Raw genomic sequence first — 16,101 nt, 5'->3', positions numbered from 1 at the left:
CAGAATTAGTTGCTTTTTCCGGTACTAATTTCAAAACCATGCTGTTCTCCTTTATTATTTTTTAAAACTTTAGAGTGGCATTTTCTGTAGCAGCATGAATAGAATGACCAAACTGTTTCATTCTCCCCACCCCGCTGTATAATAAGCATTATGTTCCAAGCCTGGGCAATTTAAGGTTGACATTTTTAACCAAATTGCCAAAGTAAAAAAATATGCTTTGCTCATTAACTTAACAAAAGATGAACTTTGCTGACCCTTGCAAATATACTGTTCTGGTAACAGGAGCTGAGAAAATCAGATGGGAATGTCTCATAAAAACTCTTGTTAATTTGACAAACTGAGAAGCATATTGTGGTTTATACAGTGTTTCTCCCTCTTTTCTTCTTTCTTTTTTCTTATCAGTGAAAATCTGGCAAGGAAAAAGCTGGAATGGTTGCCCAGAATCTTTTAATCTTGAGCTGTAGGAGTGCTCTTTTTGGAAGTGTTGAGATTTAACATTTGGCACTATAGCGGTATAAACTCGTTAGGTCTCTACAAGCAGGTAGAGTGTGGAAATGTGTTTTTTTTCAGCCAGCCATACCCCTTTTCAAGATGCACCATTCCACCACGCTCCTACCTTGCACCAAACATCAGTTAACATTCCATGACCATTGTCATTTCATTTTGAGGGTATATCCCGCTTAAGTATTTTTTTCCTAAATTATTTGGGGCAGAGGCTTGGGATTCCCATGTGCATGCCAGTCCCCCTTCCTTGTGCATGGGTGGTACTATTTGGCTAAATTAGGGTCAGCACAAGGATCTTATGTATTGGCCTATTATAGGATTTATTTTGCAGACCCAAATAATCTAATTGGCTTGAATAAACATTTGGATGGCCTTATGACAAACATATAAAGCAGAGATTCCCAACTTTTTTGGATTGGTGGACATATTTGGGATTTTGACAGGGTGCCATGGGCATTCTCTGAGATGGTGTTTGCCCGGGTCATAAAATGGCTGCCATGTGGGTGTGGTCAATCAAATCACATCCATGGCAGGATGCCCATTGGTGATTGTAATGGCGAAGTAACTTGCCCAGGAACCTAAGGCAGAGGTGAGATGTGATCTGTCAAAGTAGAAAACCAGTCCTTTGAATCTGCAGTCTTTTTCTGTAACATCAGTTCCATAGAAGAGAAACTCAGAGACAAGTGATTTGGTTGGGAAACTGAGTATAAACCAGAGGTGGCCTGAGACATAAATGCCAAATCATATTTTTGGCCAAGCAATAGCACACCAAAATACCAATTTTTCAGAAGGCAAACTGATGAGCCTCAGAGAAATGGCTGATGTCCAGACTGTCTGAAAGATATTATCTCCCCATGCAAACCTACAGCAGTGCTAAAATATTCAGGGAGAGGCTTTCTTTGGTCCCGCCACCATCACAGGCTCACTTGGTGGGAACATGAGAGGATGTCTTCTCGGTGGCTGCTCCCACCTTTTGGAGCTCCCTTCTGCAGGAGGCTAGGCTGGCTCCCTTTTTGCCTTCCTTTTGCTGGCAGGCAGACATTTTTGTTTAAGCAGGCTTTATGCAGGGAAGATTTTTATTTATTTGTGTGTTTTATTTGTTTTGAACTTTTGTATGGGTTTTAAATGATTGCATAGTGTTTAATGTAAGAATTTTAACTGATTTAATTTTTTTATTGTAAACATTTTTGATTTGCTGTTTTTGGAAGCCATCTTGGGGGGGAGCCCAGGTGGGAGAAGCCAGGAAGGGTGCTCGTGCCAACCTTGCCCCTTTCCCAGTTGGATAGCTGCCTTTCCCCAGGCAGCTATCCATCTGGTTCCTTTAACTGGCTTGGGCTGGGGGAGTTATTCATGTTTTTTCAATATTTGCGGGGATCTTGCGCCCCCCTAACCCCCACAAATGTGAGGGCCTACTGTATATACACAAATGGCATTGAAGGCTGATAGGTTCATGGAGTATATATTTGTTAATAGACAATTCTTAAGTATGTGTGTGTGCTCTTTGTTTTGGCAGGGAACCATGATGTGCTGTTGGAAGCAGTTTTCATGAAGCCTCTTAAGGAGCTACACTCAGATTTCTCTAATTTCCAAATGATGATTGATGAAACTTTGGACATGAATACGGTAATGTATATAATCGGGATGATGCCGCTTTGGTCTGTATAGATTATAACACTGCTGCTATATGCACAGTTAATTCATCTTTAAATTATTTAACCTATGCTCACAGTGATAAATACTAAAAATACCTTGCAGGCTAGCTAGTGCTCTCTTTCTCTCTGTCTCTGTCTCTTTCTCTCTGATAAGTGCAATTTAAAATCATTAATTATCATAATCATTCATTTATCTGGCCAATACCACATGCTAAATGAAATAATTGCCTTGGAAATCTAGGAGGGAAATGGATGTAGATTGAAGGTGTTTGGGGAGGGAATTTCAGACATTCCCACAACTTAAAAGCCCTGCAGTAAGTGTCCATAAAACCATTTTCCCACATAAACAAAATATGCACAGGGGACACTACAGAAGAATGGGTGAATGTAGTGTGCTGTTGTATTGACCAGCTAGATTGTTATTCCTGTTTATCTCATATTGCTGAAGCTTATAAGCATGTGTGAGTTGCCTTGGGTTCAAGTTGGGAGAAAGGCAGCATACAAATTAATTAAATAAATAAATTATAAAATGGGGCTGAAGAGAAAATATTGGAAGCCACCAAGCCTAAACTTTTCTCTCCAAGGCAGTAATGTTAACATCCATGCATCAAATCATATGGTGCAGCACACCACAGCAAAAGGCTGGTATATCCAACAAGCTATATATGATTCAAACTAAGAGAGATAAGTGCCAGAGGGGGTGGAGCTGTAAACCCTGTGGATAGACCCTCCACAGTAAGCTCTGTGAAGAGTTACTTACTTGAAATTGGATGGGAAGGAGGAAACATGAAGTTAAAAGGAGAGCTTGGAACAGGTAATTTTTTGGATTGCAATTCCCGGAGGGTTTGGGCTTCCTGGTCAGTTAGCAATTCTGGTAGTTAATGTTTCCAAACTCTGATTTTAATTTCTTGTATATATGCCGTTTCTGTTCCTATCAAAAGTTGATATTAAGAAAAACTTAATTTTGCACTCTCCATGATTTTGATTTCTTTTTTAAAATGGCTTGTTTTGCATATTTTCTTCTTTGTCTGTGCCTTGAAGCTTATTCTAGTGGTCCACAGGTACTCTGCTGAAGATATATCTGTACTTAGGGATGTTTCTTAAGTATTGCCTACAGTACTATGAAAGTATTGCCTTTCATAAACATAAGGGTTAGAAATCTTTAAAAAAAAAATGAGGTTCATGAGATACTGCATTGAATTCTTATATAGAGTCCTGGGATAACTACTATACTGGGCTAAACAGATGTCTCATCAGTGTATAAAACAGACTGAATTTCCCGTCTTCCTTTTTTCCCCTTTAAAAGGTCCAGTAATACTTTTTTTTGGTAGCACAAAAATGGAGAGCTCAGAAGTACTATATATATTCATGTATAAGTTGACATCATGTATAAGTCAAGGGCTGGTTTTAGGATCAAAATTATGGATTTTTGCTATGACCTGTGGATAAGTTGAAGGTAAAGCTTGGGGCATGCAACAAACAAATCTTTTCCTCTCCCTTAAAAATGCATAGAGTCACTCAATGCATCTGAGGAAATAGACCAAGTCTATGAAAGCTTATGCTATGTCTTTCACAGTTAGTTGCAAAGATCTCTTTGCATACTTATATTCTAGACTAACACAGCTATTTCTCTGAAGAAGAGTGTGTGAGAGAGACTTACTCTTTCTAGCTGGAGTTCCCAGTGTGCCAGTTCTTGTTTTGGTACTGTGCAGGTCTGCCCATTCATCTCAGTGGAGGGGAGGAGAGTTTTCTATGTGTCTTGTTTTGTTCTACAAAATCTTGGTGCTTGATGAAGCATGAAGGCATTTTGGGAGTGGGGAATTCTTACTGTAAAGCTACATTGTATGCCAGAAATATTATTGAGGGACACATTTAAGGCAACAGCAAATCTCCTCTTTCCAAGAAAACCTCACAATAGGTTTGCCTTAGGGTTGCCATAAATCAGAAACAACTTGAAGGATACAGCACACACACACATTGAAGTAGATGTTTCCTTGAATTAAAGTCCTTGAATATTTTGGAGCTGCCAAGGTATTACATGTCTCTATGTTTGGTCTATTACTCCCTTCCCTTCTCCTTTACCAAAAGAGGAACTATAGGAAACAGATTCCACCTCAACATTAGAAAGAACTTCCTGATGGTAAGAAATGTTTGACAGTGGAACACACTCCCTTGAAGTGTGATGGAGTCTCTTTCTGTTGAGGTTTTTAAATAGAGGCTGGATAGCCATCTGTCGGGAATTCTTTGATTGTGTGTTCCTGCATGGCAGGAGGTTGGACTGTATCGCCCTTGGGGTCTCTTCCAACTCTATGATTCTATGAATGCATGAGAAAGTTAGAATTTATTGTCTGATGTTGGCAAAGAGATGAATATTCTAGTTGGAACACAGCAGCTGATAAAATTAGGACTCTTCACTCTTTACCAGGTAGCCTTCTCTGTTGTCTCGCCAAAGCTGCCACTCGCTTTCGCTTCTTCATATAAATGGGTTGCTTACACCTGTTGAATTTTGAAGGAAAACAACAACGAAGCTGGCATTTTTTAATGATGCCTCATAAAACATGATGTACCAGGTTCTGATAGCATTTCTGAATCCATAGCAGTTAATTAAAGTTGATTTTGAAGAGACAGCTTGAAATCACAGTGGTTACTGAAATGGTGAACTTCCCAAAGTGTGAGAATCAAAATCTCGTGGCTTGAGAATTTATCGGTTGTCTTTAGTGTTAAAACCTGTAAAAAATCTATCATTCACCCCTTTAATAGAGTATGGTAAAGCTGTTGCAAGTTGCCATGGCAACAAAATTATATTGTTAGCCTGTTCTAAGTAAACCTCTTGCTTACGGACTTAGGTTTATAGAGTTGCAGATACGGTGCATTATGTAACATGCATTTATTGCTCAAATTTATATAGTGCCATAGGTATACAACACATTTTACAGAGTCAGCAATAAACAAGAGTCTGATCCAGGGAACCTACAATTTAAATTTTGAGAGTAGTAGGAGAGAAAAAGAAAGAGGGAAGATGACTCTTGTTTTCTTCTAAGAAGTAGCATAGCTATTAAATTGAAAGGGGAGAAAAATGGCAGTAGAATTGAGAAAATGGCTACAATTCAGAGTAGACGTCTACACTGGATCATTCCAGTCTCGCTGTATCTCATGTAGTGAATTGCAGTGTTGCAGAGTGTTGCAAGGCTTTGCAATGTTGCAGAGTGCTTGAGTTCCACAGTGTAAAAGAGAAACCAATATGATTTCTTTTATTAACTATTTTATTGGGAATTGTTTTTAATGGTATTTTAGAGTGGGAGGGAGATTGGGGAACTAGGATCTAATATGTCCTGTTATGCTTTTATCTATTGATAGTCATGCTTGATTTTATTGTTTTTGTTTGTTGTTACCCACCTCGATCCAATACAGGGAGAGGCAGGATACAAATTATTATTATTATTATTATTATTATTATTATTAATCTGCAGTGAAGGGGAATATATCCTGAGATGTGTGGCCCTGGCATTTTAGAACTGTTGAATGATGTTGGGGCAGCTTATATTACAGCAGAGCTTTCAAAGGCGTGTGCATTTTGTGGGGCATAAACAGCTTTCAGGAATGAACTGTGCCAATTGTTTGGTTATTTCTTGATCTATAACATTCATGCATTTCTCATAATAATATAAATTGATCCTGAGATTGGCTGGTATTTTGACTAGCCGCATTTCCCCTTACTATCAGGATGTGTCTTGCTGTCAGAGTAGGAGAAAGAAGAGGTTAGGCAGCATAGAAACACACATCTAATTATGATTTTCTTTCCTCAGCAAAAGCTCTGAAAGGACCAGAGGTGGGAAAATAGCTTTTTGTATTATAGCTTCCAGAATAACCCACACATTATTGCCACAAGTCCTGATGTCTGAGTGGTTCTGGGAGTTATAGTCCTGAAAAAGCCATTGTTCTGAGCTCTGAGAAGGCCGCTAGCTGTGGCCGCTAGCTGTGTCGGCTGGTTCACAGTCACAGATAGACACCAGAATTGGGCTGGCAGTCTTCTGTTGTTGCATAACAAACTGATGAAGCTGCATTATATTATTTATCATTTTAATTATTTAGGTTACTAATGTGCTGTGTAGTTTACAGGATTGGAAGAAAGGTCAGAGTATGGGAAAGAAACAAAGATAATTAAAATATAGCAGTATCCAAACAATCAGTTAAGACAGAGAGACCATCAGATTGTTGAGTCCTTGTAGTTTTCTCTGACTGGTAACAGTAGTCCAAGGTTGGGGTCTCATGTCCTGAGATACTCTTAACTGGTGACAGGAAGCCTTGAGCCAAGTAGCATCTGCATGCAGAGCATGTTCCCTGCTGTGAAGCTGTAGTCCCAAAGAAGGAGGGAGGCATTCACAGAAGGACGAGAAAGGGAATTTATATGCTCTGCATTCAGCTTAGATATGCCCAAGAGAAAGGTGATGGAAAGATCTTTACCTCCGTTAGCAACTGATTTCTTTTTTAAGGAAACTTTGGATTGTGCGATGCCGTTTCTGGTCCTCTTAGCATTCAGGATTTCCTCTATAGGAGCTGACAATGCAGTCTGATCACAAAGCTTCATCCCCCCCTCCCTTCTTCCTGCAGGTTCTCAATGGCTTTTCTTTGCTGCAGTGCAGGTTAGACTATGGTATGGTTCAACACAGAGAGTACATAAATCTTTGACACGATTTCATACTACTATCTATCTATCTATCTATCTATCCACTGTCAAGCCTTTGAGGATTTTTAAAATAATATATCTAGATTTAGAGATAAATGTAGATGTAGATATATATATTTAAAAATCTTCCTAGACTTGAGAGTGAAGGAAAGGAGCAGACAAGATACAAAAAATACTTCTCTGTTATTAATGTTTCCATTTCTCCAAAGCTTTTGGTCAAAGTGAAGTTCTTTCTCTCCCCCACCTGACTTTTTTAGCTGGATCCATATAAAATCCATTTTCCTGATGCGATGGCTACTTTGAAAGTACATTTTGAATGCAGAGTTTGCCAAAAATGGAAGGGGTGTTTATTGGATTTGTATCCTGACTTTCTCTTGAAAATGGACTGAAGGAAGTTTATGATAATATTGAATAAAAAGTAAAATAGACTCAAGATCAAAGATCAAAGCAATATCTAAGATTAAAATAGAAATAAAAAGTTTTTAAAAAGTAAAAACATAATGTAAAACCACATCATTAGGGAAAATGAAGCCTCCAAATGGTACTAAGTCCCTTCCCCCAAAACTGTGAAATTGCCTAGCTAACATGAAGTTAAGGATTATTTTTCCTAAAAGAAAATGCTGGAGATGGATTTAGTGGAAGAATCTTTCTTTATTTTTCTTGCACAAACACATTATGTGGATTTTTCAAAAGTTCAGAATTGCTTTCTATGGCTGCAGCCGCACAATAGAAATAATCCAGGTCGACACCACTTTAACTGCTGTGGCCCAATGCTATGTAATTCCGGGAATTTTAGTTTAAAATGGCACCCGAGCTCTCTGTCAGCTAAGGCTAAAACTCTCACAAAACTACAGTTCCCAGAATTCCATAGCATTGAGCCATGGCAGTTAAAATGGTTTCTATCTGGATTATTTCTGCTGTGAAAATGCAGCCTATAACTTAGAATCCCTTTAGATAGCACTTTAACCCATCACATATGGGCAGGATACTTTATGTGAACAGTAGGTAAAGCCTATGTATCTTATGAGTCCTTTCCAGGACATTCACTGTAGCCCATTCCCCCCCCCCCCACTTCAAAAATTATCATTACTGCTATTTATCAAGAGTAATGGGGCATTTTATCCCTTTTGTCTTTTGCCTTGTTTTAGGTCCCTGCAAGCTCATAATAGTACTAGTAGTAAGAGTAGTAGTAATAATAATATCAGAAATGGTCACCTTTGGTTTTTAAAAAGATCAGGGTTTCCAGATTGGGTTAAAATGCCCTGTTGGGGTCCCAAAGATCATGATTAGCCTTTTGGGATAATTGGAGGTTCCCACAAGTGGTGTGGAAGTGGCATTTAGGGATATAGGGTGCAGGTTTAGCTCTCTGAAGTTCCGGCAGCATGAATGCAACCTTAGACAATAAGATAAAATAAAAGTAATGACAAAGATACGTAGGAATGTTATATTTATATATTGTATTAGTTGGGTATCTTTAATGCTTGGTTCCTTGCTTGGCTAGTTGGGAGATCTTAGTATTGTTTACCATAGCTCTGTGTTTCAGCCATCTCTGGTGAATAAAATTCCTTGCATTTCTGTTTCTAGGTTTAATTAATTAATTAATTTAAAAAACCAAGTTTTTTCTGCTTTTCAAGCCTAAGGTGAGCATCATGGTATCCTGGTGGATCATTTCATTCGCTTTTCACTTTCTCAGCCTACTGGTTGTGGCACTTACAAGCTTTGGGTCACAGAACCTGGACTTTATGAACTTCAAAGTTTTGTTTTAGATATTTCCATATGCTGCTGTTTGGCCAGTCTGATAACTCTTCAGTCTTGCTCCTTTTCCTACTATGAAGGTTCAGCCTTCTGCATACATTTGTCTCAAATGCAAGGAACAATTCTTCCCTGGTAGGTAGCTTGACTTTTCCTGCTGAAACTACCTTGTGAATTTCCACTAAACACACAATGGCTGAGCAGGTTAATAAACTTTTTAAATGGTTAGTTTATTTTATGTACCTCTCTACTAGACAGTGCTTCTGGCATTTTAAGGAATTAAGTAGGCTGTTGCTTTGGTCTCAGCCTCTCTTTTGCTAATGTGTCCCTATTGGGTAAATGTGAGAACATCACTATAACAAAATGATCACAGGAACAGCTGCATCTTTTCACAAATCCTCTTCCAAGCAGAAGGGAACCCCCCAGGAGGGCGCCCGCTTTCTGTTTTGGATCTGCAGTGGCATTTTGTTAATGGAAATGCAAGCATAGTTTCCAAGTAGGAACACCACAAGAAGAGCCCTACTGCCTCCCAAGGAGAGGGAAAGGTACATTTGAACCAATATGCTGCTTCCCAAAGTGGCTAGGTTAGGCATCATGTGATTTTTCATATTTTTGTGACTTGTTGCAAAATTTTGTTGGTGCAAAAAGCATTGGGTTTGCTGCCATGAGAATGCTTGCAAAAAACTGCTTGCTTATTATCCAAAAGCAGAGTTTTTTGCACAAATGATATTTTAACAAAATGCAATAAATAAAGCAATACAACATCGCATATGTACATCTCTCCCACTGGGGAAAATTTGAAATTCTTCATTCTTGTAAGTGATAACGTAAAAAGTAGAGATTTACATACTTTCTTAAGAAAATGATAGAACCATGGTCGCCGCCACCACCTGTGGATTTGTTTCTTCCCTCTTTAGCAACAAAACATCTGCACTTTTTGCCTATGATGCTGCAGATGCTCTTCCCTCCCTTTTCCCAAATCCTGGGAAGAGGGAGAGGCTAATGTTGAGTGAAGCTTGGGTCATCTCATATATGTCAGGCAACAGGAGTCACATGAGACCAAAGCAGTGTAGAATGACCCCTTGCTTATTTATTTTTCATCATTTATACCCTGCCTCTTTGTACCTGGACACAACATCCGTATTGCGCATGATAGCCATAAAGACACAATAAAATTCAGCCTAAAAACCAAATTAGCAACAGAACTAACAGTAGCTGAAAGCAGCATCATAAACTAAACAAGGCAAGAAAGCCTAGAAAGCTTTTTCTAGAAAGCATGTCAGCAGGGTGCCAAGCATTAGCTGAGATGTCAGTGACAGGAGAAACAGATAAATTGGGAGGCCCATCAGCTATTAACTAGGGATACAAATAAAGCCCTGCTTAAAGCTTGAGCAGATGTCTGGCTAGACCAGTACAGACGATGGCCTGGACCCTGGTCAGGAATTTTTTTGTATTCCTAGCAGAGCCACCAGTAATCAGTTAAGAGGGTTTTGAGAAGGGCTGACTGCAGAATAGCAAGAGAGCACCATGCCAGTGAGGACCTGGGGCTCAGCTGATTGGCAGCTAGGTCAGACTGTGCAGCATCAACATCCCATAGTGCAAGTTGGTAATAAGGGATGTGGAGAGCTCATCCTGTTGCTTTCCCTGAAACTTCAGTCACTTCAGGCATCAAGTCCTGTTTTCTTGTTTCCCCACACCACAATGTCAGCATGATTTGAGGGAGACTGTACTGACTGTTAGGAAATAGGTTGTAGGGTTTTGTTGAGTCCCTATTACACACACACACACACACACACACACACACACACACACACACATTATGTATTTATAAATGCTACATTCCTATACAGCCAACCCTCCGTATCCATGGATTTTTTTATCCTTGGATTCAAGCATCCACAGCTTGAAAATATTCAAAAATACATACATTCCAAAAAGCAAATCTTGATTTTGCTATTTTATATAAGGAACTCCATTTTACTATGTCATTGGATTTGAGCATTCATAGATTTTGGTATCCAGGGAGTTCCTGGAGCCAAACCCCAGCAGATACCAAAGGCCCATTGTATATTATATATTTCTGTGTTTTCATACGCCTAAGTCAGCTTGTACCATGTAATCAGATAACAACAACAACAACAACAATAAGTTTTACTTATATTGTCCCGCCTCTCCCGATGGATCGAGGCAGGATTACAACAGAATTATACAAACACAATGATACTAATAACAGTTATTTAAAATCACAATATAAAACATATCTCATCTAAAAACAATTGGTACAGTAAAAAAATTTATCACAGCCTAAGGTAGACTCCTAATCAGGAGGTAGCGAACTTGTTGAATCTATAAAAGATCAGGGGGGTACGCTTGCCGGAAGAGGTATGTTTTCAGCGACTTTTTGAAGGCATCCAAGATGGGAATGAGTCTCAACTTTTCCGGAAGGTTGTTCCAAATCGTTAAGGCCCTAGCCAAAAATGCTCTCTGGTGAGTAGATGTTAATCTCACCTTGGGGTGTTCAAGTAGGTTCTTCCCAGATGTTCTGAGAGTGCGGGGCGGATTATGTCGGGAGAAGCGTTCCCTTAAGTAACTTGGGCCCAAGCCATATAGGGCTTTAAAGGTGATCACCAACACTTTGTATTGGGCCCGGAAGCTAATTGGCAGCCAGTGTAAGGATTTTAGTACAGATGTTATGTGGTCTGACCTTGAGGTACCAGTGACCAATCTGGCTGCGGCATTTTGGACTAGCTGAAGCGTCCGAACTTGGTACAAAGGTAGCCCCATTTAGAGCGCATTACAGTAATCTAAACGAGATGTTACCAGTGCGTGTACTATAGTTTCAAGGTCCTTTCTGTCCAGATGGGCGCAGTTGGCGTATCAGCTGAAGCTGGTACCAAGCACTCCTGGCCATCGCATCTACTTGAGATGATAACTGTAGGGATGAGTCCAGGAGGACTCCCAAACTGCGAACTTTGTCCTTTAGGGGAAGTGTGACCCCGTCCAGGACTGGGTGGCAAATTTCCCTGTCTGGACTTGGGGTGCCTATCACGAGTACCTCCGTTTTCTCTGGATTCAGCTTGAGTTTGTTCCCCCTCATCCAGCCCATTACAGACTCAAGGCAGGCATTCAGAGGAGAGATGCCATCCCTAGTCACTGCAGCAGATAAAATCACATAAATACTTGAGGATTTTATTAGTGGTTTGTTGTTGCGTGCCTTCAAGTTGTTTCCGACTAATGGCGACTCTATCACAGGATTTTCTTGGCAAGATTTATTTAGAGGGGGTTCGTCATTGCCATCCTCCGAGGCTGAGAGAGTCTGACTTGCCCAAGATTTTCCAGCAGGGTTTACATGGCTGAGATAGGATTCAAACCCTCATCTCCAGAGTCATAGTCCAACACTCAAGCCACCGCACCACACTGACTTTCAATATTAGTGGTAATCATGGGTAAATCAGTAGAAGGCAGCAGAAAAAAAAATGCCACACATGATTGCTGCAAGATAGGGACTACAGTAGTTGATGTTAAAAAAAAAAAAATCCTCATCAACGTTTTTAGTATTTCCCAAACTGGTGACGTTGAGACTACTGTAATTTGAAATTCCAGTACCAAACCCTTCCTTGTAACATTTTGGTGAACTCTACTTTCCATTTTGTGAAATGTTTCATACCTGCATGATATGGAGCAGGAGGTGCAATGCAGGACATGCAGGATAGCAGGACATACAATGAAGGGAGTTCAAAATCTACTGCAGTGTTTTTTGCGGTCAAGTGAAAGAAGCAGTATGCATAGTATAAACTGAGTTGTTCAAAATTTTGCTTAATTTCCTTTATACTTGGGGGTCTTCATTAGTTCTCTGTGGTTTGTAGCAGTCCTGGCCTCAAATGAAGCTACTAGGTGAAGCTTACTGAAACCGAAATTTGAAGCTTAATCAAGACAAGACTCTTTGTCATTTGAAAGACAGACGAGGGAATGCAGCCTGTGTTGGAGGGGGTTACACCCCCCTGAAATTTCAGGCTTATAATTTGAGTACACATCCGCTCTCAACCCTCACCCTGGATACCCAGTTTCAGCAGTGGGTAGGACTGCATTTGTACAGTTAAATCTAGTGCACCAGCTGCACCTGTTCTTGGAGAAGTCAGATCTTGCCATTGTAAAACATGTCTCTATTACAGCTTGTTATGATTACTGTAACACGTTATGTATGGTTGTCTTGGAAACTCTTTGGAAATTTCTTTGGGTCCAAAATACTGTGGACAAGAGTACTGACTGGGGCTAATTGCAGGGAATGTCTAACTCTCTTGTTGCAGCTATTTCACTGGTTACTGCTCTGTTTCTGTGCACAATTCAGAGTGCTAGTTATGACTTATCTGGACCACAGACCTATATGAACCTGCCCAAGTCTTACAGTCTTTGGAGGAGGTCTTTAAAACCTTTATTTTATATATTGTCTCAGCTCTATTTTGTTTTAATTTCTATTGTAAGCTGCATTGGGTCCCACATTGGGAGAAAAGTGGAATATAAATTAAATAAATATACAAATACATAGCTACATGGCATTCCTGGATAGTTTCTGGATCTCCCAACAATCTGGCAAAACCCGTCACTAAAGCTGTTCCTAATTCCCTTTTAAATATTTCTCCTCAGTACTCTGATTAACATTAGAAAGCTAGGTCTTAAATTCTCCATGGTGTAGTGGAAAGCGTAGTGGTTTGAATGTAGGACTACAACTCTAGAGACCAACATTTTAATCCTGGCTCAGCAGTGTAAACCCACTGGGTGATCTTGGGCAAGTCATGCACTCTCAACCTCAGAAGATGGCAATGACAAACCCCCTCTGATGAAACTTGCCAAGAAAGTCCCATGATAGGCTCACCTTAGGGTTGCCATAAGTTGGAAATAAACTTGAAGGCACACAACAACATCCTAGAGAGACACTATATCAGGGTTGTTTTGTTGTGTGCCTTTAAGTCATTTCCGACTTATGGCGACCCTAAGATGAGCCTATCATGGGGTTTTCTTGGCAAGCTTTGTTCAAAGAGGGTTTGCCATTGCCTTTTCCTGAGTCTGAGAGAGTGTGACATGTCCAAGCTCATCCAGTGTGTTTCCATGGTTAAGTAGGGATTTGAACCCTGGTCTCCAGAGTCATAGTGCAATGCTTAAATCACTACACCATGTTGGCTCTCATATCAGGCTGTGGAACGGATATGATGTGCCTTAAAGACCTGGTTACTTTTTGATCAGAGCCCTTCTACTTTCTGTTGTCATTTAGCAGTTCAGGGAACCCAACTGATCTGGAGTATGCTTTAAGAGGTCCTTTTGCCAAGGATCCCTTGAATTTTTATCACCCAAAGCTATACCAGGAATGCATTAGGCCACAAAGTACTGCATTTGTTGTAACAGATGTTCTGCCAGTCTATGGAAAAGAGAAGTGTAGTCCATAAAATGCTTTATCTCATTCTGATTAAAAACTACCTTTTTGGGATGAGGTGGTTGTTGTAGTGCAGTGGTAAAGAGAGTGAATTTGAAAGACCTTAATTTGAATCTCAGCCCCTTCCCCTCATAGTTTAAATTTAGATTTAGGTTGACTGGGATATAAGAGACATGGTGGGAATAATTTGTGAGTCTGAGCTAAATGTTTAACAAAGTCACACTGTAGACTTTTTCCTGGATTTTGCAACTTCAGCTTGCATATAGGATTTTTTTTTTTAAAAAAATCCTTCACATAAAGAAGATCCCTACATTTAGGGTGTTTCCAGGTGAGGCTATTATTGGGGGGGAAATCTTTCTTCATACACAGGATTTTGCAGGAGATCCAGATTTTTGTCACAGTCCATAATCTGTTTATTACTATATATACTCAACTATAAATCAAGAAATGTATGTCTCAAAAGTGACCCTAAAATCCTGGGTCAGTACACTAATACTGCTTAGAAAAGACCTAAAACAAGCACCATCTGATACCCTACACTTTGTTCCTTGAGGTAGGAGTGTGTGTGTGAAAGACGTTCTCAGTCCAATCTAAAAGCCTTCTCTTCCCATCAAAGAAACACCCCATTTAACTCCAGTTCTTTTCCTCCCTGACCCAATGTTAAAACCTCTCCTCTAGCAGTTGGAAAGTGGTGTTAGGTAGTCAGGAGAGGTCCGGAGAAGGAGGGACGGAAGTGGTGTTCTCCCCTTTCCATCCTTTTTATAGCGCCCTACGTTTTACACTCAATTTACCACAAATCATATCAAAATCCATGATTTTGACCCTGAAACCTTCCCTCGACTTACACATGAGGGCGACTCGTACACAGTTATATACAATAATTGGTTCTTATCACAAGAAAATCCATTAAGGAGGATAAACTGAAATAACTGCACAATGCTATTTGATTGGTAGTACTAGGAGATGTTCATCCAAGAGTAGCTCTGGGGAATTTGAGCTTGTATCCCAAAATGTCCTGTTTCCAAGATGGAGTGTGATATGTCACAGGGTAGCCCACTCCGGCTTTCATGAGCATACTTATTTGGAAGGTTTTTACTTAGCCCATTGATGTATTAATATGATTGAGGTTTATGTGAGGGAACATTCAGGAGCATGCTTTGTGGTTCCATATCGCAAAGCTTAACCATATGTTTCTTACCAAAACTGGCAATTAGGCCTGTAAAAGGCAAAATTCTATTAACATGACAAATATTTCACAAATTATTTGTTTGGTTAAATGAGTTGAAGTCTTAATCTGTCACATGTGTTAATTGTGCTAAATGAGCTGGTTTTAAGTTTTTCTGTTGAATTAGAATTGCTTTACTATTGCAAAATAAATGTAACTGTAGATTTGTGGAGACTGTTTTAAAATCTCTTTGGAATGTTTTTCTCTTTGTATCCCAGGTGGAGAGCCATGAATATCTTGTGAAATCTTCAATTGATCCAAATCTCGCTGAGCTAAGGGAGAATATGGACAAGTTAGAGGGGAAAATGCAGGGTGTGCTGAAGACTGCAGCCAAAGAGCTGAGTATGTTGAGAAAAGATTTTCTTTTTTCACTAAGAGTGCTTTTCAAGTTGTTGCTTTTGATTTGCAAAGTCACTTGTAATCAGCCTTTTGATGTTCAAGAATGCTTCATAGTCTCACAGCTTAAAATACAGCACTACACTTGTGCCATTTTTAAAAATTTGTTCTTGGAAGTTTATTGAATAGTTTTTGACAACAAAAGGAAAGGCAGCTGAGTTGGCTTGCAAGATCTTTTGCCACCACTTATAATTTTCCTCAATATTGTGTAGTCGCAAAAGAGAACCAGATATTTGCCATTGGATGGGGATAACAGTCCAGCAGGTCTGTAGAGCCTTGAAACGAGGAAACCTGCCTTATAATCAGAATTTGGAAAGTTACTTTTAAAAAAAAGAGATAGGAGGTCTTCCCTCTCCCCTACATTTGTTCACAGATTTGATAAATATGTTCTTTGTAGGAACCTCTAGATCCTCCAGTGTGATTCTGTAATCAACCTCTGCTGGACGTTGACCATAGA

At 39.7% G+C, this 16,101-nt stretch overlaps 1 protein-coding gene across 1 annotated transcript in view; it reads left to right on the top strand.

Moving 5' to 3' along the window:
• LOC149310456 (DNA mismatch repair protein Msh2-like) overlaps positions 1 to 16,101 on the top strand; it is a 94,553-nt gene that overhangs the window by 54,402 nt on the left and 24,050 nt on the right. The window contains exons 8-9 of the mRNA XM_089528977.1: positions 2,018 to 2,127; positions 15,467 to 15,590. Coding sequence (XP_089385103.1) covers positions 2,018 to 2,127; positions 15,467 to 15,590 — 234 coding nt within the window. The remainder of the gene's footprint in view (positions 1 to 2,017; positions 2,128 to 15,466; positions 15,591 to 16,101) is intronic.

This window comes from Sceloporus occidentalis, unplaced genomic scaffold, assembly GCF_023333645.1.
Source record: "Sceloporus occidentalis isolate IW3139 unplaced genomic scaffold, rSceOcc1.0.p SCAF_6, whole genome shotgun sequence".
Taxonomy (NCBI): Eukaryota; Metazoa; Chordata; class Lepidosauria; order Squamata; family Phrynosomatidae; genus Sceloporus; species Sceloporus occidentalis.
The sequence above is the reverse complement of the archived record's forward strand: the minus strand, read 5'-3'. Positions and strand labels throughout refer to the sequence as shown.